The sequence below is a fragment of the Typopeltis vanoorti genome, chromosome 22 (assembly GCF_054136105.1).
Source record: "Typopeltis vanoorti isolate ZY-2024b chromosome 22, IOZ_Tvanoo_1.0, whole genome shotgun sequence".
Classification (NCBI taxonomy): Eukaryota; Metazoa; Arthropoda; class Arachnida; order Uropygi; family Thelyphonidae; genus Typopeltis; species Typopeltis vanoorti.
Genome location: NC_143570.1, coordinates 11002365 through 11025812, shown reverse-complemented (window position 1 = coordinate 11025812; position 23448 = coordinate 11002365). Strand labels below are relative to the sequence as shown.

The 23448-nt window shown below is 36.9% G+C and overlaps 1 protein-coding gene across 4 annotated transcripts in view; it reads right to left on the bottom strand.

Annotated features, from left to right (window-relative positions):
* YME1L (ATP-dependent zinc metalloprotease YME1L) overlaps positions 1-23448 on the bottom strand; it is a 281286-nt gene that overhangs the window by 199590 nt on the left and 58248 nt on the right. For all 4 annotated transcript variants that reach the window (XM_090411850.1, XM_090411848.1, XM_090411851.1 and 1 more), the window contains exon 7: positions 9552-9676. In XM_090411850.1, the coding sequence (XP_090267976.1) occupies positions 9552-9676 (125 nt within the window). The remainder of the gene's footprint in view (positions 1-9551; positions 9677-23448) is intronic.

Sequence of the window (23448 nt, the reverse complement as noted above, 5' to 3'; positions counted from 1 at the left end):
AACAATTGCTCTAACATGTGTGTTTCTGTCTCCCTACACAAGGAATGCTGATCACCATGTAAACTTGAAAGAATAACTGCAAACAACGAACTTACTCCAGTGTCTAATAAACTACACCAGCTCTTTTCTTCTGTACACATTAGCATGATTAATTACAGTGGAACCCAACCTTATTATTATTTGTTACTCTAGGTTCTCCTCACATCAGGATATAAGTATCTTAGGACTTTAATGTGAACTTATTGTTATTTGATACCTGGTAATATTTGTAATCTAGAAGATGCTAATATGATCATCAGAATTTTAGTTATAACATACTTTTTAATTATCAAAAAAAGATCCATATAGCTTCATTTCAGCTATCTAAATTAGACAAAAATAGGAAATAATAAAGATCCAACTGTATTTCACCCGAATATTTGTAGAAAATGAAATGTTTCAGAAATCTGACCAGAAAACTTATGAGAATTTAATTCTTGATAACAGAGTTGCCTTAGCTTGCACTACTTTAGAGTGAGTGCTACCCAGGTCTGTATATTTGTCTTTTATTAGTGCTTCTGGTGGTCTAACTAGCCTGATAGTTGTGGCAAACTAGTTGGTTCTCTTTAGAGATCAATCAATTCAAAACTCCTCTTGACTTATGCAAAATGCAACTCAGTGGCATACAATTGCTTTACTATTGAATGAAGGTTCCTGCCCTCCTAAGGTTTCTGCCTGATCTCAGAAGAGGACCAACCAGTTTGAAACAGCTGTTAGACCAGTAAAACCTTCACCAAAAGAACTAAGAAAAGTCAAATATACAGATGCCTGGACAATGCTCAAGTCTTTCAAGTAATGCAAGCTAAGGTAACTCTGATGGCAACAATTGTATTCTGATAGCTCTCTGGTTTAAATTTGCAAAACTTTCAAAGTTTCTGCACATATTCAGCTTTGAAATAAGATAGGAGCTTTAATATCCCCTATTTCTATCTAAAACATACACCGCTTGAAAAGAAGTCAATGGAGACCTCCCCACCCCCCATGGGCAAGATGCATTGTACCATGTATTACTTATTTACACAAAAACACAAGGCATAGGTAATACTATTTATTTGTTTATAAGACCAGATATTTCTGTAAATAATATAACTATAGAACAAGTTTCTCTAAAAGAACAAATCGTATCATATAATGAGTCATGTTGTAGCCAGCATAAACTGGAGGAATATGATGCTCTCAAGTCAGTGAAACTCTGTCCAGGTGTAACAGTTGCAGGCCTATCTGTTCAGCATATTTTGCCATCCCATGTCAACAATTAGTGATATACTGAGATTTAAGTGCAGGAAGTCAACTGCAAGTGCTACCTACAGTGGATGACCCACCACACTCACCAAATGTGACAACAGAATGCTATGAAGGATAATATGCAAAAACTGCCATTTATCGGCTGAGTTCTGGGCATCAACTGGAATACAAATTTACACAAAAATATTCAGAACCGAGGCTCACAACATGAGCTTCCATGGTAGGGCCACATTATGCAAGCCCCACATTACCTGAACCAACATGCATCAGCATCATCTTCAGTGGTGCAAAGAGCATATGTGTACAGTGGGACATGGAAGATTGGAAAGCAGTGTTATGGAGTGATAAATCATACTACAACCTCTATTGAGAAGATGGACGGATGTGGGTGTCATGAACATTTTTTTTTTTTTTTTTTAGGATTATAAAAAGACATGTCAGAGGTTTTGAATAAATTCAAAGACAGAGGTGTGGGCCATCTTCAAGTTTTTCGTGCTGCAAGAAAAGTCTGCAATTGAGATTCACCAAACTTTGTGCGAGTCTTTAGAAGACTATGCCCCAGCATATCCAACAGTTGTCAAATGGGTGGCCAAGTTTAAAACTGGGCATACCAAGAAAACAGATGTCCTCAGGTCAAGAAGACCTTCCACAACGATCATACCTGAAAACATCAATGCAGTGCAAGCCACGATCCTTGATGATAGACAAATACCAGCCAAAAACATTGCAAAGATGCTGGGGATATCCAAGGAATGAGTTGAGATCATTATCCACCAACATCAAGACATGCAGAAGCTCTCAACGAAGTGGATGCCCAATGTTTGAATGTCAACCAAGAGGGAACATGTGCTGTCATGATGCAGCAGCATTGTAACAAGTGTATAACACTTTGTGGAGAATAAATATGTAGAATAATGTGTAAGTTACATCGTTCTACCTCAATTCCTTTATGGCGATTGTTAAAACTTTTCAGCACATCCTCGTAAGATGACAAAAATTTTGCTAATGTATCTTCAATGAAAAAGAAAATCTAGTGAAAGCAACTTGAAGAAACAGTGCAGATCTTTTATGGCAAGGCATCAGAATACTTCCTAACTAGATAAACCATTAAAAATCTGCATCACATTCCATAAAACATGGAAACATTGTAATCTGCACAAAAATTAAAGTATTCATAATAAGGTTCACAGAATTATAAAACCCACCACAAACATCTGCTGTGGAAAAATATGATGTGAAGATCATTATCATCATCAAACTGCTGACATGAAACTTCAGGCAGTATACAGGATATTTATGAGAGTATAAGAGAAAGTTACTTCATTACCAATTTTGTATGAACACTTTTCCTCCAAATTAATCTACTTCAAGACTACAAAAAATTATCTGATCTTATATTTCTATCTATTAAAACTCATCTTACTGTATATCAATCCACCTAGATCTTGGTCTTCCAATGAGTCTTTCCAGCCCCTTCCCACCACCACCAAGGAAAAACACTTTATTTGCTAATCTTGATTATTCTTGTTTTTAAATATACTGTCACTGATGCCATCTATTCACTCAACTAAATCTTTTTCAGAACTCTCATATCTGCAGCCTCCAGTCATTGATCAAATGTTATATTTCTAACCCAGCTCTCAGATAAGCATGTTCAAATTGGTTTGAACAATGCTTTACATACAGCTAGTTTAGTGCTTTGACTAACTTCTTTCTTAGTTCATATAAATTTATACACTTGAATTTTGATAGCAGAGCTTCTAAAATACAATTTAATCTACTAACCACAAAAAAATTTTACTTGGCAACAGTTTTAATCTTGTTTAGCTTGCTGAAGCTCTAAAAGGTTCTTTGCTGCATGTACCAACAACTTCTTCCATTCCTTTCTGTCTTCAGATTTTTCATTCCAGTTCCAAACTTCCATCTCAGTTAAGTCTTTTTGGATATTATCCTCCCTGAGGGTCTCAGGCTACTTTATAAAAATATTGTTACAGATGATGTTTTAAAAAACTAAATGTTATGACAACTAAACAAAGTGATACCACCTAAAGAATGTATATTCACTATACATGTGATTATAAAGAAATGCTTTCCTTTAATGTGGGTTTAAAATGCTTGCTACAACTCAGTCTGTGTTTTCTCTTGTTCATAATGAAAGGGTGAAATTATAGAAATTCTCTATAAACAATAATTTAATAAGAAAGACTAATAATTCACAAAAACAAGAAAGTAGATAGCACTCTATGTGGAGCCAAACTTACTTTTCACAATACAGTCAGTTACATGTTCAAGATAATTGTATTTTTTTTAAATAAGAGTACTAAAAAGTATTTTCGGTGTATAAAATTTTCAAATATTTAATAACATTAAAGATAATTCATGTTGTGGGCTGTGAAAATATCATCATCATCAAATTCCTGCCATCTACCCTCAAGGGGTGTACAGGATATGATAGTACTACATGAAAAAAATTACATCATTATTAATTTCCTATCTACAATTTTCCTCCAAATCAGTCTGTTACTTGTCAACACTCCAACATTATCAGATCTTATATTTCTATCGTCTAAAGCACTTTGTACCGTATCAATCCACCTACATCTTGGTCTTCCCCTGGGTCGTTTTGCTGCCAACCTGGCAGAGAACACTTGTTTTGCTAATCTTTTCTCGCCCCTTCTGTTTAAGTGACCATACCACCTCAGATTAGCTCTGCTAATGCATTCCTGGATGCTGACAATGTCAAGTTCTTTCCTAATATCCTAGTTTTTAATATGATATTGCCATTGATGCCATCTGTTCACACCTATAATCTTTCTCAGGACTCTCATATCTGTGGTCTCTAGTCTTTGGTCAAGTGTTTTACTTCTGACCCAGCTCTCAGATCCATAAGTTAAAACTGGTTTGAACACTGTCTTGTACACAGCAAATTTAGTGTTCCGACTAATTTCTCTCTTATTCCATATGAATTTATTCAATTGTCTTCCCACCATACCAGCTTTGCTGATTCTGTTGTCTATTTCTATATTTAATTTACTATCTTCAGTAAAAATCATGTCTAAATAGCTGAAATATTTTACTTGTTCCACAGGTTCTCCATTCACAACACAGTTGAACATTTTCAATGATTCTGCCTATTTTCATTGTCTTTGTCTTTTTATTGCTGACCTTCATACCATATCTATTACAACAGATATGGTATGAAGCATATCTGTTGTAATAGATATGGTATTCAATATTCAATTTAGTCAGAGAATCTTGCAGACTTGTAGCAGATTTATTTAGAAGTATAACATCATCTGCATAAAGCAAAGAGCTAACATTAACATCTCCAATTTTGATATCATGTTTAATAATACTTTCCTTCATAATGTGATCCATATAGATAATGAATAACAGAGGGGATAATGTACATTTTTGTCTCACACCAGATTTAACATTAAACCATCTTCCTGTACTTCCTTCAATTCTAACTGCTGACTTACAACTCAAATAAAGACTAAGTATTGCTTGATATAATGCCCCACTGACACCATATAACTGCAGCGTATTGAATAGCTTCTCTCTTGGCACCTTGTCATATGCCTTTTCCAGATCGACAAAACTTAAATACAGATCTTTGTTATATTCCCATGATTTCTCCACTATTTGTCGTAAAGTGAAGATCTGATCCTGACAGCCTCTATTTGGCCTGAATCCAGCTTGTTCTTCACCAAGCTTTTCTTCCACAATTCTTCTCAACTGTTTCTGAAGTATACTTGCATAGATCTTGCCAGGAACACTCAGTAGAGAAATACCTCTGTAATTCTCACATGCAGTTTTATTTCCCTTTTTATATATGGGTACTATGAGAGCTCTACTCCAGTCATCGGGGATTCGTCCCTCTGCCCAGGCTTTCTGAACTATGCAGTGTAGCCACTGTAAGACTCTTATACCACCATACTTCAGCATTTCTGGTCGAATATCATCTACTCCTGCTGCCTTTCCACATTTCAAGCCTTTGATGGCTTTTTCTACTTCTAGTATGGATATGTATTCCTGACTGCATGCCTGGTCAGTGTTTTTTACCACTGTGCTGTCATCACTACTTGTTTCATTTAGCAGTTTTTCAAAGTAATTACTGCATACTTCAAGGATATCTTTTTCTCCCGTTTTCATGTCACCTTTATCATCTCTAATTCCTTTTACAGCACTCTTTCCTCCATTCCTAAGCTTCTTCAACAACCTCCAGAATATTTTGCCACATTCTTGATATTTATTTTCTATATTCTTGCCAAAGTCCTCCCATGACTTTTGTTTAGCTAGTTTTACAGTGTTTAGCATTCTTGCATTTGTCTCTATATTCTCTAAGAGAACAAGCTGACTTATTTGACAGGAACTTTTGGTATGCTTTCTTCTTTTCCTTCACAGCCTCTTCATAGCTTCAATCAGAACTCCCTGTCCACCAGGAAGTTCTGATTTTTTTATCCTTACAGATAACCTCACCACATGCCTCTCTGGCAGAATCAATGTTTTCTTCAGAGTTTGCCACTGAATCTCCAAGGTTTGATTCCTGTTCTCAAACTCTTTCATTTTTTCTTCAATAGTCTGTGTATTTTAGCCTACAGTTCACATCTGAGAGCTGCTCAACTTTTATTCGCTTTAAAACTTTCTTACATGTTATTCTTTTCAATATGAAATTCAATTTTATCCTGCTCAAGACTAAATAGTGATCACTTCCAATTTCAAATTCTCTGTACGCTTTGGTGTCCTGCACCAGGGAGAAAACATCACTATCAACAATAACATAGTCAATGAGACTTTTCTTATTCCTAGCCTCTTCTCTCCGTGTGAATTTGTGCACATTTTCATGTTGGAACATGGTGTTAGTAATAACCAGTCCATGTCCTGAGCAGAAATCCAACAGATATTTGCCATTATTATTAGCTTTGCTCTTTTCACCAAATTTTGCCAAAATATTTTTGTATGTCTCACAATCATTTCCTACTCTGCTATTTAGATTCCCAACAAGGACCAACTTTTCCTTTTTCATTGTGTCAGTTGCTTTTTCTAATGCCTCAAAAAATTCCTCCACTTCTACCTTAGTAGAACCTTCTGTGAGACCATAGGCACAAATAAGTCTCATTGTCCAGTTCCCCATTCTCATATTTGCCCACATTACTCTACTTGAGACTGACTGCCATTCAAGAAGATTAGCGCCTCGTATTTTGTGTTGAATACTATGGCTACTCTTTCTTTTCCTTGATTGTCATTGCCCGAATATAACATTTTGTATTTATTGCTCAGAAAGATCTTACTAGTTTTGGTCTTTTTTGTTTCGGTCACCCCTATTATGTCGATCTGGTACTTATCTAATTCCTCAGCTAGCTCCATTTCTTTGCCATTCAGGCTTCTTACGTTGATAGTACCGATCTTTAACTCTGGTGATGTTGAGTTGAGGTTTGTTTTCAGATTTGTTCCAGTGGCTGACTTTTCGCTGTTCGCCCTGGTTGTCTGGCGAAAACAACAGGGACCTTGTTTAACCGGGGCGACGCCCCAGCCGGCATGAAATTTTGTCATGTTGTACCATCATTCTATATTTTGGTTTAACCAATAAGAATATAATTTGATCGGCTAAATCCCAAATTGCCAGCCCATCCTCGTCCATTCAGTATCCAAGTAGATACCCAACAGGGTGCACCTCGAGAAGGTGAGGATTGGACATTAGGTCAGAAGCCCTGGTCGGCTCTCCGCATTCCTTTAAAGGCTATGTGGAGGTCTCCTCTCAGTTATACATCTTTGACTCTTAAGCACCCCGCTGTGAAAATAAGCTTACAATAATACTATATTACAACTGTGCATGTACTTAAGGATAAAGGTGTGGGAAGAATAAGATGTACTACATTACTTAATTGCATTGTGCCAATTTTCAATTTTGCATTTATAATTACCAATTTATTTTGATAATGAAATTATATTGTAAGCACAATAATTATATCTTTAAAATAATTATTACATAAGTCGAATGTACTGCATAGATATATAAGGTTAATTATAATAGTCAACTAAATAAAGACAAAGATTTGATTAATGTATCCATGCTATGCAAAAGTTAATTGTTTTGAAATGAAAAACTTATTCGCACACTTCTAGTGGGCGAGATTTGTTTTCAAATAAAGCACCATAACTATAACATGTAATGACAGCTCATTTTTCAATTTTTCATTAAGCAAGCATAAATGAGGATTCAAGAAATTATCAAAGAGAAACATGGGAAAGAGCAAGCTCAGTCTAATAGAAGTTGTCCACAATGATATATTTAAACAGTCAACTCTCACTATAGCAAACACGATCACTATATCAAACTTATTAAAAGTTCCAACAAAAAGCTCATAATGCTGTGCTAAAAGAAATTCAATATAGCAAACTATCCACTATAACAAATAATTCCTGTGGTCCCTAGGAGTTTATTCTATTTGAAAAATAGAATAAACTCCTAGGATAGAATAGAATAGAATAGAAGAAAAAAAAAAAAAAAAAATTGAATTGTTATATTTCCACTATTTGAAAAATAGTGGAATAACAATTATCTATATTTAAATTTTATAGCTGGAAAAGGCAAGTGCCTAGAGAAAAGCTGTTCAAAATGCTACAGTTATATGATGTAAGTGGGACATTATACAGAGCAATATGAGGTGTGGCTATTAAATAACAAGACTGGTTGCAAAAATGTGATTTATTATTACAATTGTACAACTTAATTGTTATCCTCTTCAACATACCCCCCCCCCTCTATCCATACACCATTGCAGACAAATTTTTCATTGTTGGAAGCAATGCTGTAAGTCATCAGATGTTATCTGCTTCAGTGGAGCTGCTGTTTTCTCCTTTACCTCATCCCCTGACTGAAAATGAGTGCCCTTCAATGCGGATTTCAACTTTAGAAAAAAGTAAGTCACATAGAGCTAAGCCTGGCGAGTAAGGTGGATGGTTAGGTTAGGTTAGATCTGGAAAACTCCCACGTCACCGAGAATGAAAAAAGCAAGAATGAGAAAGTCAAAACTGAAGGCAATTCTGAAAATTTTTTTTTTTTATATCAATAACGAGGTAATGGTTGAATGGATACCAGAGGGTCAGATAGTTGACCAAATTATTACCTTGAGGTTCTGGCCAAGCTGAGAGAACAAGTGAGGAAGAAGAGACCTGATCTGTGGAAGAACAACACTTGGATTCTCCATCAGGACAATGCTCCAGTCCACAGCACTGTCTGTAAAGCAGTATCTGGCTGATAAGAAATCATAGTGTTGGATCATCCACCTTACTCGCTGGACTTAGCTCCATGCGACTTTCATCTTTTTCCAAAGTTGAAATCTGCATTGAAGGGCACCCATTTTCAGTCAGTGGATGAGGTGAAAGAGAAAATGGCAGTGCTACTGAAGCAGATAACGCCTGATGACTTGCAACACTGCTTCCAAGAATGGAAAATTCGTATGCAACAGTGCATAGATAGAGGAGAGGAGTATGTTGAAGGGGGGGGGGATAACAATTAAGTTGTATAATTGTAATAATAAATCACATTTTTGCAGCCAGTCTTGTTATTTAATAGCCACACCTTGTACATAGTCCGCAGTTAGAATTGAAGGAGACAGATGAAGATGGTTTGATGTAAAATCAGGTGTAAGACAAGGGTGCACACTATTTCCACTGCCAGTCATGATCCATACAGATCACATTATGCAAGAATGTGGCATTAAATCTGATATCAAAATTGGAAATGTTAATCCAAGCTCTTTACTTCATGAAAAATGGTGTTATACTCTTAAATCTACTACTAGTCATCAGGATTCTTTTAACTGAAATGAATAGCTGCTGTGATAAATACACAGGCATGCAAATCAGCAATAGAAAGCAGGCAGGAACATGAAAAATTTGAATTGCATCCTGAACGGAGAACTGAAAGAAAAAGCTAAATATTTTGGATTGCCATCTTCACAATTTTTGGATGAAAATACAAATAACTAATTTTAGTAATACAAGCTATAATTCTAAAATAAATGGCAAATGATTCAGATTCTACATCTAGAAAAAGAGCTTCAATGTATCTTCCTGTAATTTTGAACATAAATTCTGATACACAAATGTAGTCCATTATTATAACAAATACAAAAAAAGTTAAAATTAAAGCCAGGAAATTTATCCAGATCAATTTTTTCCCCCCTAGGTAAGGATATAGAGCATAACAAATATATGCTTCATTTCTCAATATGATCCAAAATTAAACAAAATATTACCTTTTCTTTCCATGCTCGCAAGCCTAAAAAGCGACCACTGATTGATGATGATACACTACCAGATGTACTATGCTCAGTAGCTTCCCTACGAGCTCGTGTTTTAAACTCTCTTATGGATTGTAGACCTGATGGAATAAAATATCCTTACAATTCAACAAATATATATGTACAAAATACTTATTATGCATGATGATACTTTTTTCATCATTAGAGTTGCAACACATTAAGTTCCTGTTCTATTTAAAAATTTATTTTTTTCCCCTTTTAATTTTGATAAACTGAAATATATTTAAATCAGAATATCAGTATTACCAAGTCATTTAATAAGGCAAATACAGCGAGTTATCTTTGTGTTACAACCAAATATCACATATTTGGCATAAAAACAAAGTACCATATGTGATATCGATGTCACATGCGGCTACTATAAATAGGCACACCTATCTTCTACATGTAATCAGAAAGCTTGCGAATAATGGAGAAATGTGGTGATGTAAGCCGATTTGACTGTGGACAGATAGTTGGCTTGGAGGGCAAGTGCCAGTATTATGGAAACAGCCACACTTGTTGGTTGCTCCTGTACTATGTACCAAGGGTGTACACCAGGACCAGATTAAAGGGCACGCACTGGTCAGCCACGCATGGTTGATCCCAGAGGCGAGCACTGGGCATCATGACTGGTATCTCAGAAATGATGTACAACAGTCACACAGCTCACCCACTAGTACAACAGCAGAGCAGTTTGACACATTTCCACCTGCATCATGCACTATACCTTGCTTCGCCTGGGGGGGGGGGGTTTCTACAGCCAGAGAAACCAACAAGGATACCCATGATGATGGCCAAGCATTGAAACAATGCTTCGCATGGGCCAAGGAACTTGGCAATGGATTCTCGACAGATGGAAGAAGGTCATCTGGAGTGATGAGTTCCATTTCCTGCTGCACCATGCTGATGGCTGGGTTCACATTTGGCATAAACAGCATGAAGTCCTATTCCCTGGTTGCACAGTTGGGATTTAACAGACCAGTGGAGGTGGTATTATGGTCTGGGAAGCTCTTTCATGGTATGTCCTAGGTCTGTTGGTTATCATCCCATAAATACTGAATGGTAAATGCTACAGGAACCTGTTAACTGACCATCTCCATCCATATCTGCAGGAGGACTACCCTGACCACAGTGCCATCTTTCAACAGGACAATGCATTGCATCGGGCTCGTACAACTATGAGTGGTTGGAGGAACACAACAAATTCATCACATTGCCTTCCGCGAAACTCACCTGACTGTAACCAAACTGAACATGTGTGAGATATGCAAGAATGGGGGTGTGAGAACTGATGATCTTCCTCCATGGAATGAGTGCACACTAATGGAGATGCTGCAGTGGACACAAGTCAAATTATGCATGGATGTTCAACACCCTTGTGGAATCTGTTCTAGGCATCTGCAAGCTGTGAATGCACAGAAAGGTGGACCAATGCATTATTAGGTGGGTGTTCCTAATGCAAAGCTAACACAGTGTAGTGCCTAGTGGTCCTTTATATTCAAAGCAACATCACCATCTACATATGATAATCCCATATAGTACTGAAACATCCTGTGTTTTCTTTGAATTTTGATAAATTTTGATGTTTTTTTTGTGAAGAAAATACATCTTTTCTCGAATATTTATATCTGAATAATTAATAAAGAAACAAAATCAATAAATGCTGCTCTCTAACTAATCCCACATAGATCACCTAGGATTTTTTTTTCCCTTTTTTGCTAGGTGGTACCAAAACATAATATTCTTCATAATATAGGTATTATTTCTGGGAAAATTTCCATGTTACTCCTCTTAAAAACTATTATTTTTAAGGCTATTTTGCCTGCTTTCGTTTAGGAGTGCCCCTTTTTTTAATGTCATTGGCTTTTTACTCAAGAATTCTTAGGTCATTACGGATGTATTTTAGAGACAAATATATGTAGAATAACGTGACTCAATTTTAAAATTTGCACTTGCTGAGGGAGTCACCGCTTCTAGTTTCCCGAGAGCGAAAATTAAAAATATGACAAACTTAACTGAAAACCAAAAAAGAAATGTAAAAGAAATGGTAGTGCTGGTATGTACAAATAATTTAAGTGGTGACAAACATAGTATGAGAGAAGATATGAAAGGTCTGTTGGAAGAAGCGAGAAAGAAATGTGAAAGAGTAAAAATTGTAGCATTACTACCTAGATATGATAGTACTGAGTTAAGAAGGAGGGCGATGATAGTAAATGATTTCATGCGCAGGCTATGTAGAAGATATGGATGAGAGTTTTTAGACATGTGGGGTGTGTTTGATGGCAGAAAAGATTTGTATAAGAATGATGGCCTGCACTTGAATTCATTTGGCATCAGAAGCCCGGAGAAATTACTTCTTGGTATGAGACTTAATGCAGAGAGTCAGAGAAACTAGATCATTAAGGAAGGAATGGTGAAAATGTGTGTGAAAGTTCAGCTATAGTATATAAAGTGATAAAGATATAAATGCCTTTGAACATGGTTATGCATGTGGCGAAGGAGTGGAAAAATATGCTTTGGGTTCGGATCTTTTAAGTATGTCTGGGGAGGGGAAAGAGAATATTCTAGAACAAGACCGAATACATTGAATATCTAATTATAAGAATAGGCTAGGTCGCAATTTATTATGTCTATACACAAATGCCAGGAGCATTAGAAACAAAGTTTGTTGCTTTACTGAATACGATGTGGCCCAAGATTTTTGGCATTAGTGAAACCTGGCTATCAGAATCAGATATGGTAAGTGGGATCGAGTATAATGGATTATACTATTTTTAGGAATGACAGAAGAGGAGGAGTGCTACTAATGATATCAGATGACTTAAGTCCAGTTAGGGTAGAAATACAAGAAAACAATGATGGTAACAATGTCCCATGTAGCGATGAGTTTGAGTGTATTTGATGTGAAGTGGAGGTTAACAGAATGAAATATATGGTGGGGTGTTGCTACAGACCTGGCAGCTCAGTTGTAGGGGACGAAGAAAGGTATTGCCAATTTAGCCTTATGGGTACCAAGCGAATTATCATTATGGGTGACTTTAATTTTCCAAACGTTGATTGGGTAGAAGAGAATCCTCATGATAATAAAGAACAGAAATTTATTGAATTGTTGTGAGTTAACTTTTTCAAGCAGCATGTGAAAAAAGGAACTCGAGGTCAAAGAGTGTTGGATTTGCTCATAGCATCAGAAGGGATCTCTGTCAAGAATATGGCTATTTTATCACCAATTGGTGAAAGTGATCATGCTGTTCTTTCTTGGGAAGTATCTACTTGTATTGAAGCTCTGAATAAATCAGGCTATCTGCTGAATTACAAAGCTGGAAATTATGATCAACTTAGAAGAATACTATCTTTGGTCCCATGGTATCAGTTACTGAATGGAAAAAATGTCAGCAATGCATGGGAATCTTTGAAAAAGTGCTTGAACGAGGCGGTATCTGAATGTATCCCTAGTGTTCGAAGAACAAATAGGTTGGGAGGGAAATGGATGTGCAGCCTTATTAAGCTAGAGATCCACAAGAAGCAGATGATGTGGAAAGAATATCATGAGAATAAGGGTGAGAGGAGTTATGAAATATATACAGCTCAGGCCAGAAAAGTAACAAGTATTGTGAGAAAAGCTGAAATGGAGTATGAAAAGAAATTGGCCATGCAAGCAAAAGACAATCCAAAAGAATTTTATCGTTATGTCAAATGTGCAAGAATGTGCACATTTGACATAACAATATTTATTCTTGCACAATGAACGTGCAAGAATAACTTTATTGAATGCAGATGGTACATGAGTGTCAGAAGCTAAGGAGATTGTTCAGTTAATGAGTGCTCACTTTGCTAAGATATATCAACCAGGTGTATGTAGTATGGTGCACAGTGCTACTGCTATGTTGGATGAAGAGTTAGAGGTTCATGAATATGAGGTTGAAGAGCTTTTGTATAACCTGGATAAGAATTTGTCAATAGGGACAGATGGAATATCTGCCTGTTTGTTAAAGGAATGTTCAGGTGAATTAGCTAGCTTTTCACACATTTGTATAACTTGAGTCTCAGCTCAGGAATGATACCACAGAAATGGAAGGAACGTATGAGAGTTCCATTGCACAAGGGTGGTACAAAAACTGGTGTCTAACTACAGACCTATTAGTATCTCTGGTGTGGTAGTGAAGATTTTAGAGAAGTTGGTAAGAACTCTCATACAGAAATGGGTAGACAAGCATTCTATACTCTGCAGGGAAAAGCATGGGTTTACTAGAGGAAGGTCATGTTTTAGCAATTTGCTCATATTTTATAACAATGTTACAGCCAAGTTAGATAAAGAGAATAGATACATTATGATAATGTTGAATAAGGCATCTGATACGATACCACACGATAGGCTGTTGTGTAAACTGGAGAATATGGGATTGGAACATAATCTACTGACTAGGATCAGGGGATGGTTGACAGAGAGATATCAAAAAGTGGTATACAGTGGATGTGAATCTGCCAGATTTAAGGTAACCAGTGGTGTACCTCAGGGTTCAGTCCTTGGGCCATTATTGTTCAATCTATACATTAATGACATCAAGCAGGGTCTATCATCAGATTTGCAATTATTTGCTGATGATGCAAAGATAGGTAGGGCAACCAGGGATGCTACTGATATTCAGTAATTACAAAATTATTTGAATAGACTGGAAAGCTGGACAAACGAAACTGGCTGTCAATTTAATGTTAGTAAGTGTAAAGTTATGCACTTTGGCATGATTAGAGTTCCAGTGGCATATTATATTAGCAGAGCTATGATACAAGAAACTGAAGTGGCAAGGGATCTTGGTGTATTAGTGGATAAGAATTTAAAGTTCAAAGGTCACATAGCAAAAGTTGCAAATACAACCTAGAGGATAATTTCTATGTTGAAACGAACCTTGACATATAAGGAAAAGGAAGTAATTTTGCCTCTTTATAATGCTTTGATAAGACCACACTTGGATTACTGTGCGCAGATTTGGTCTCCCAGGTTCCAAGGGGATAAAGAAGCTGTGGAAAGGGTGCAAAGAAGAGTTACAAAGATTATATCCAGATTATGGGATTTAGATTACGAGGACAGATAGCGAGTATATGGATTACAGACTCTGGTTAACAGGAGAAAGAGGGGTGATATGATAGAGGTCTATAAACTTTTGAATGGGTATAGCATTTCAACTGATGAAATTTTTCGTTATATGGAAGGTGGGGAGAGAACACAGGGCATCCATGGAAGTTAAATTTATTTGCAGTTAAGAAAGGGGTAAGTGGTAGGTTTTTCTCCCAGAGAGCAGTGAGTGAGTGGAATAATTTGCCCTTATGGGTAGTGATTGCATCTAGCGTGAATGAATTCAAGGGTAGGTATGATAGCTGGGTTGGGTATTTTCCAGCCTCCCTCGATGAGTCCTTGACTCCCTGGAGGTCTCAGATAATAATAGTGGAGGGGGGGGGGAGGTTGAGGCAATGGGGAGAATTAATTTGAAAAAAAAAAACCCGTTTTTTTATTCAAATTCTTTCCCATTGCCTCAACCCCCCCCCCCAGTTTTTCCAAAACTCCCTTCCCTTTTAACAGTCTAACAGCAGAAGTATGCACATTGCAGAAAGAAGACAACCAACAAAATCCAAAAAAGGTATGTGCAAATTTTCTTCCTTTATTATTCTACATATATTTGCCTCTAAAATAGATCTGTAATGACCTCAGAATTCTTGAGTAAAAAGCCAATGACATTAAAAAAAAAAAAAAGGGGGGGGGGGCACTCCTAAACGAAAGTAGGCAAAATAGCTGTAAAAATAATTCATAATATTTTTTATGAACATTTGATTCTACAAATATGCATGAACTAAAGGAAGAATATAGTAATATTAAAATAATAAAGCTAAAATTAAGTACAGTAACCTGTAATGTTATATTCAATAAAAGTACAGGTTACAGGTACAGGTTTCTTAGTTATTGTTGTGCTAATATGAACTAGTGCACTGTCATCAATTGTGAAAAAATTATGACAGCATGCTAGTTCATATTAGCAAAACAATAACAACATTCCTTCTATTCTTCAGTCATATATCAATTACATAACCCTTAATTGTGTGCACTCCAAATCTTTTGTTTCCTAGGAACCGAATGTTGAATGTGAAAAGGTAAAGAATAAAGCATTATTAATTTTTTTTTTTTTTTATCAGTGATACTTCAATTTATTCATGATTCAAACTGGAGCTACAGATGTGACACAGGTAATTAGCAATAACTGAATAATATCGTTGTGTTAGCCAGAAAGAACAATTTGAAAGAAACTAAATATGGTATAAGAGAAAGATATGAAAGAGTTGAGTAAAGAGAAAAACAGCAAGAGTCAAGTTATGCACTTTGATGTGAATCTGTTACCACAATATGGCAGTAGTGAGCCAAAGAGAAGTGCGACTGCTAATGATTATTATGACAGCATGCTAATATGAACTAGCAAAAAAATAACTAAGAACATTCCTTCTATTCCAGTTCTAAACCAACTGGTATCCCTGAAGTGGTCGTTCAGTGTTGGAGGCTGATTAGAATAACTATGGATAAATAGATACCATTACCTCTAAGTGCATAACAAAGCCATATTTTAGAGATTTAGGAAATTAATTAAATTAAGGGGATATTATTATTATTATTATTGTTCTGGGAAACTCCAAGGAGTCGACAGACTCATCGAGGGAGGCCCTAACATCATGTCTGGAACAACTATTCAACATTCACACAGTATCTATCATATCTTGCCTTGAACTCATTCACGGTCGTAGCACCCACAACAGACTCTGGAAGCTTATTCCACTCATTCACCACTCTCCAAGTAAAAAACCTAGCTCTAACACCCTTGTCAACCACGCTCTTGCCAGCTTCCATGCATGGCCCCTAGTCCTCCCACCACCAGTCATATTTTCAAAAATATCTTCTGGATCAATCTTATAAAAACCCTTCAGTAATTTGAATGTCTCAATCATATCACCCCTCCGCCTATCGTCCAATTTCTGCAACCCACAAATCCTCAACCTATTCTCATAAGGTTCATTCCACAGACCTGCTATCATCTTGGTCACTCGTCTCTGGACCCTCTCCACTTCCTCCCCATCACGAAGAAACCCCGGTGCCCATAACTGGGCACAGAAGTCCAGATGGGGTCTTATCAAGGCTCGATACAGAGGAACAACAACTTGTTTGTCTCTGCATGTTAAAGTATTTTTCATAAGCCAAGTGATTTGGTGAGCTGTTTTAGTCACTTTTGCAATGTTCCCCCTAAATTTCAACTCCCTATCCACCAGCACTCCCAAATCCCTGGCCTCATCAATCTCCTGGAGTACGGTTCCACCAATGCGATATACTGCTGCTGTTCTTTTCACCCCAAAGTGCATAACCTTACACTTTGCCACATTAAACTGACATCCATTTTTCCTAGCCCAGTCCTCCAAACTATCCAAATCATCCTGTAAAATTTTGACATCCTGTGCACTCACAATTGCTCTACCCAACTTTGCATCATCAGCAAACAAGTGAACACTTCCTCTCAAATCCTTTCCAATATCATTGATGAACAAATTGAAAAGCAGTGGTCCAAGAACAGAGCCCTGCGGCACTCCACTAGTCACAAGACGTCTTTTTGACTCCACTCCTGAATAAACCACTCTCTGGTATCTCTCCTTCAACCACCCTCCTATCCATCTTACCAACCCTATATCTATCCCCATCTGCTCCAGTTTACTGATTAGGGTTCCATGTGGTATCCTGTCAAAGGCCTTGGCAAGGTCCAGTAGTATCACTGTAAACCCATTACCCCTATCCAGTTCAGCCGTCACTGTGTTATAAAACGTGAGCAAGTTACTGAGGCATGATCTACCCTTCACAAAACCATGTTGTCTCCCATACAATATCCCATTTTCATCTATTCAATCCTGTATTATTTTCTTGACTAATTTCTCTAAGACCTTGACAATGATTCCTGATATGCTAATCGGTCGGTAATTTACAACAGCAGTCTTGGAACCACCTTTATGCAGTGGAACTATTTTCCCCTCCTTCCACCCGCTCGGGACTAACCCAGACCCAAGACTCAAATTAAACAAAATGGTCAAGGGTACTGACAATTCTTTAGCTGCTTCTCATACTACACGAGCCGGTATACCATCCAATCCCACAGATGTATTGACATTGAGGTTATGCAATAGACTACTCACTTCCACTTCATTCACCACAATTCCCGTATAATCTACTGGTTTATTCGTTTCTGCAATGTCACCACCTGGATGATATATTCTTGCAAAGTGCTCACTCAGTAACTCAGCTATCTCAACTGATTCAGTTACCTCCCTACCATCGGCATTCTTTAAAATCATTCTGCCATGTGCATTTTTCCTTTTACTTGCTACATATCTAAAAAATTGTTTAGGATTCTCTTTAGCTTGCATGGCCAATATTCTTTCGTAATCCTTTTTTGCTTTTCTTACCACACTCGTCACCCTTCTGACCTGCGCTTTATACAGTTCATGTGCCTGCCGGTCACCTTTCTCCTTAAATTCCCTCCATAGTTGTTTCTTTTTTTGCAGCTCAAGCTTAATGGTGTTATTCATCCATTTAACCCCTACTTGATTTATTATTCGGACTCTAGGTATACAGTCAGCCATTGCTTCATGCAAGCACTTCTTAACTACCTCCCATGCACTATCAACTTCTAGTCCTTGCAGTTGTACATGCCATGGCACTGAGCCAATCAAACTCCTAAGCTTGTCATACTTTCCAGCCCGATAATTCCACATGTACCCTGTCTTAATTGAAAATTCTACACCTTTAGCCACCTCCCAAGTCAAGACCCTATGATCACTCTCACCGATTGGTGGCAATGTGGTCATATTTGTTACAGCCAAATCCTCAGATGTAATTACTAGGTCAAGCACTCTCTGACCCCCTAGTATTTCCATTACATGCTGTCGCAGATAGTTATCCCTTAATAACCGCAAAAAATCCAATTCCTTCCTCCCGTGTGTCCTCTCCTCACTCCAAACAATGCGACCATAGTTGAAATCTCCCATAATAATCACCCTCCTTCCACTCATTTCTTCTATTTGTTTGTGCATACTGTCACCACCATCTTTTCCATCACCTGGTCTATAGCAGCACCCAATTGTATATTTAGTTCTGCTAGCCACAATCTCACACCAAATGGCCTCAAATGTGCTCTTTTCTCTATCCTGCAATTCAACTTCTATTCTCCTTGGCTGTAGCTCATCAGCTATCATCAACAATACTCCTCCCCCCATTTTATTCTCTGTCATTCCTGAACACACTATACCCATCACATTTAATCCCACTAGCTATATCATCTACAGTCAGCCATGTTTCACTAATACCAATAACCTGTGGTCTGGAAGTGCCAACCATGGCCAAAATCTCTTCCTTCTTGTTCCTAATACTCCTAGTATTAGTGTACATGAATTTAAGACCCCCATTAGCCCCAACCCTACCTTGATGCCTAATATTAACTATCCCACTCTGGTTTGTTGTCCTTATTTGCTCTAGCATATTATATTCATTCTTACATTCAACTGCCTCCCTAAGGACTGTATATCTACTCCCCCCCACTAACAAATCTAGTTTCCCTGAATTTGCACATCCGCTACATTCAACAACACTTTCTCAAGTCTTCTTACACCATAACCATTCAAATGCAAGCCATCCATCTTATATAGATCCTTTCGCCCATCAAACTCACTCCACACGTCCACAAATTCCACACCACTCGTCATACATAACCCACGAATAAAGTCATTCGCAATTATGGCCCTCCTTTTAAACATTTCACTGTCATACCGTGGCAAAAGACTAATCATTCTAACTCTCTCACTCTTTTCTTTTGCTACCTCAAACAATTCATTCAGGTCTTCTATCATTTCCATTTTATCGCCTTTCAAATCATTCGTACCTGCCACAACAATCATTTCTTTCACCCATTCCTTTTGCTCTCTAATAGACTCAGTTACATCCTTTATGGTCGCACCAGGTTGGTACGATTTTGTCAAATCCTCTACTAACACACCTCGTTCTAACGAGTCTCTACAGCACTCTATCCTTCATTTTGTTCATGTTCACATTCATACGCCTTTTTTTCCTGTCATACCTTTTATTATTGGTTGGTTCATTCAGTCGACTTTTGTTCATGCACTCTAGCTGCTGTTTTGCCCTTTCTATCGCACCATTCAACAACGCGATCTCACTCAATGCATCTATCTCATCTTTTTTATTCTCTGAGAAACCATTAATACTATCATTCACACTTTCTACATTCACACTCTCATAATTCTCATGTACAACCTTGCCGTTTCTTGTCATATCGCTATTTTCTTCATTCTGAAGTTTGACAAAAATATCACACTCATGATTCGAAATACACTTCAATTCCTCATTCTCCCTACATTTTCTACACACATTCAATCCTTTATTATCATCTATCCAAACTCCGACCGCACTCCGCAAAGCGTACATTTCACAGCTAGTACACTGACTCATTTCTTTTATACTACCGGTCTTTGATAAAGATGGTGAACCATCATTACTGGCCGCCATTTTCCTTCGTACAGGTGCCATAATTATTGCAACGTGTTTTATCAAATAAGTTATAACACACCAAAAACACACAAATAGACGCACTAAAATACGCAAGGCAAACAAAACTACGCAATATTAAGTAATTTTATCAACGATAACTGAAAATAATACTTATCTTACCAGGAGCTTGCACGAACACTACACACTACGATATAACCTTGAACTCTATATCGCATATTAGATCCCACATTGTTTTAAAACCGAATAAGAAACTTAAAGATTGGAATCAGAGAGTTTCATGCCGAATATAGTATAAAAAACTATAAAATTATAAACTATAAAAGTATCGGCAAATACTAGTGTGAGCTGAATGCAAGTAGTCCTAGAACATAGTACAAACACAGGCAACTCGTTGCAAAGGTGGGGAAAGTTCTGATCACTATTCTTTGGTATTTACCATAATGTAAAAAACACATTTTCTAGGAAATGTGTGCTGTTATTACATTATGGTAGGGAGGTCACTACTCAGACCGGTTTTGGCCTTTATTGATGCTTCATCAGTGAGTAGCCAGACCAAATTATTAATACCAAAGAGTAGAGCGAAAAGAACTTATATACTCTGCTATACGAGTTGTCCAAAAAGGTGCGCCCATTAAGTTACTTAAATATAAAGAGCCAACAGGCTTCATTTCGGCGATATAAACATTAATTAAATTACGGGGATATTAGATCCCACATTGTTTTAAAACCGAATAAGAAACTCAAAGATTGCAATCAGAGAGTTTCATCCCATCTGTTATTCATTATCTATATGGATCACATTATGAAGGAAAGTGGTATTAAACATGATATCAAAATTGGAGATGTTAATGTCAGCTCTTTGCTTTATGCGGATGATGTTATACTTCTAAATAAATCCGCTACAAGTCTGCAAGATTCTCTGACTAAATTGAATAACTGTTGTAAGAGATATTGTATGAAGGTCAGCATTAAAAAGACAAAGACAATGAAAATAGGCAGAATCATTGAAAATGTCAACTGTCTTGTGAATGGAGAACCTGTGGAACAAGTAAAACATTTCAGCTACTTAGGCACGATTTTTACTGAAGATGGTAAATTAAATATAGAAATAGACAACAGAATCAGCAAAGCTGGTATGGTGGGAAGTCAATTGAATAAATTCATATGGAATAAGAGAGAAATTAGTCAGAACACTAAATTAGCTGTATACAAGACAGTGTTCAAACCAGTTTTAACTTATGGATCTGAGAGCTGGGTCAGAAGTAAAACACTTGACCAAAGACTAGAGACCGTAGATATGAGAGTCCTGAGAAAGATTATAGGCGTGAATAGATGGCATCAATGGCAATATCATATTAAAAATGAGGATATTAGGAAAGAACTTGACATTGTCAGCATCCAGGAATGCGTTAGCAGAGCTAATCTCAGGTGGTATGGTCACCTAAACAGAATGGGTGAAGAAAGATTAGCAAAACAAGTGTTCTCTGCCAGGTTGGCAGCAAAACGACCCAGAGGAAGACCAAGATATAGGTGGATTGATATGGTACAAAGTGCCTTAGACGATAGAAATATAAGATCTGATGATGTTGGAGTCTTGACAAGTAACAGACTGATTTGGAGGAAAATTGTAGATATGAAGTTAGTAATGATATAATTTTTTCATGTAGTACTATCATATCCTGTACACCCCTTGTGGGTACATGGCAGGAATTTGATGATGAGTTTCATGCCGAATATAGTATAAAAAACCTATAAAGTATCAGCGAATACTAGCATGAGCTGAATGCAAGTAGTCCTAGAACGTAGTACAAACACGGGCAACTCGTTGCAAAGGTGGGGAAAGTTCTGATCACTATTCTTTGGTATTTACCATAATGTAAAAACACATTTCCTAGGAAATGTATGCCGTTATTAGATTATGGTATGGAGATCCCTATCCAGACCGGTTTCAGCCTTTATTGGGGCTTCATCAGTGAGTAGCTAGACCAAATTATTAATACCAAAGGGTACAGCGAAAAGAACTTATATACTCTGCTATACAAGTTGTCGAAAAAGGTGCACCCATTAAATATAAAGAGCCAAGAGGCTTCATTTCGGCGATATAAACATTAATTAAATTAAGGTGATATTAGATCCCACATTGTTTTAAAGCCAAATAAGAAACTCAAAGATTGGAATCAGAGTTTCATGCCGAATTAAAATTATTTTAATATTACTATATTCTTCCTTTAGTTCATGCATATTTATAGAATCAAATGTTCATACAAAATATTATGAAGAATTATTTTTACGGCTATTTTGCCTGTTTTCGTTTAGGAGTGCCCCTACCATAATGTAATAACAGCATACATTTCCTAGGAAATGTGTTTTTACATTATGGTAAATACCAACGAATAGTGATCAGAACTTTCCCCACCTTTGCAACGAGTTGCCCGTGTTTGTACTACGTTCTAGGACTACTTGCATTCAGCTCACACTAGTATTCGCCGATACTTTTATAGTTTTTTATACTATATTCGGCATGAAACTCTGATTCCAATCTTTGAGTTTCTTATTCGGTTTTAAAACAATGTGGGATCTAACATCCCCTTAATTTAATTAATGTTTATATTGCCAAAATGAAGCCTGTTGGCTCTTTATATTTAAGTAACTTAATGGCACCTTTTTTTTGGACAACTCGTATAGCAGAGTATATAAGTTCTTTTCACTATACTCTTTGGTATTAATAATTTGGTCTAGCTACTCACTGATGAAGCCTCAATAAAGGCTGAAACCGGTCTGGGTAGTAACCTCCCTACCATAATGTAATAACAGCATACATTTCCTAGGAAATGTGTTTTTACATTATGGTAAATACCAAAGAATAGTGATCAGAACTTTCCCAACCTTTGCAAGGAGTTGCCCGTGTTTGTACTAAGTTGTAGGACTACTTGCATTCAACTCACGGTAGTATTCGCCGATGCTTTTATAGATTTTTATACTATATTCGGCATGAAACTCCGATTCCAATCTTTGAGTTTCTTATTCAGTTTTAAAATTATGTGGGATCTAATATCCCCTTAGTTTAATTAATGTTTATATCGCCGAAATAAAGCCTGTTGGCTCTTTATATTTAAGTGATTTAGGAAATGTTTATGCATTTCCTAAACAAGAAACAGGTCTAAATATGATTAGAAAGGATTTTTTTTTAATTGATTCTGAAAACAAAGAAATAATAAGATAAGAGAACATACAATGTGCTCTCAATGATAA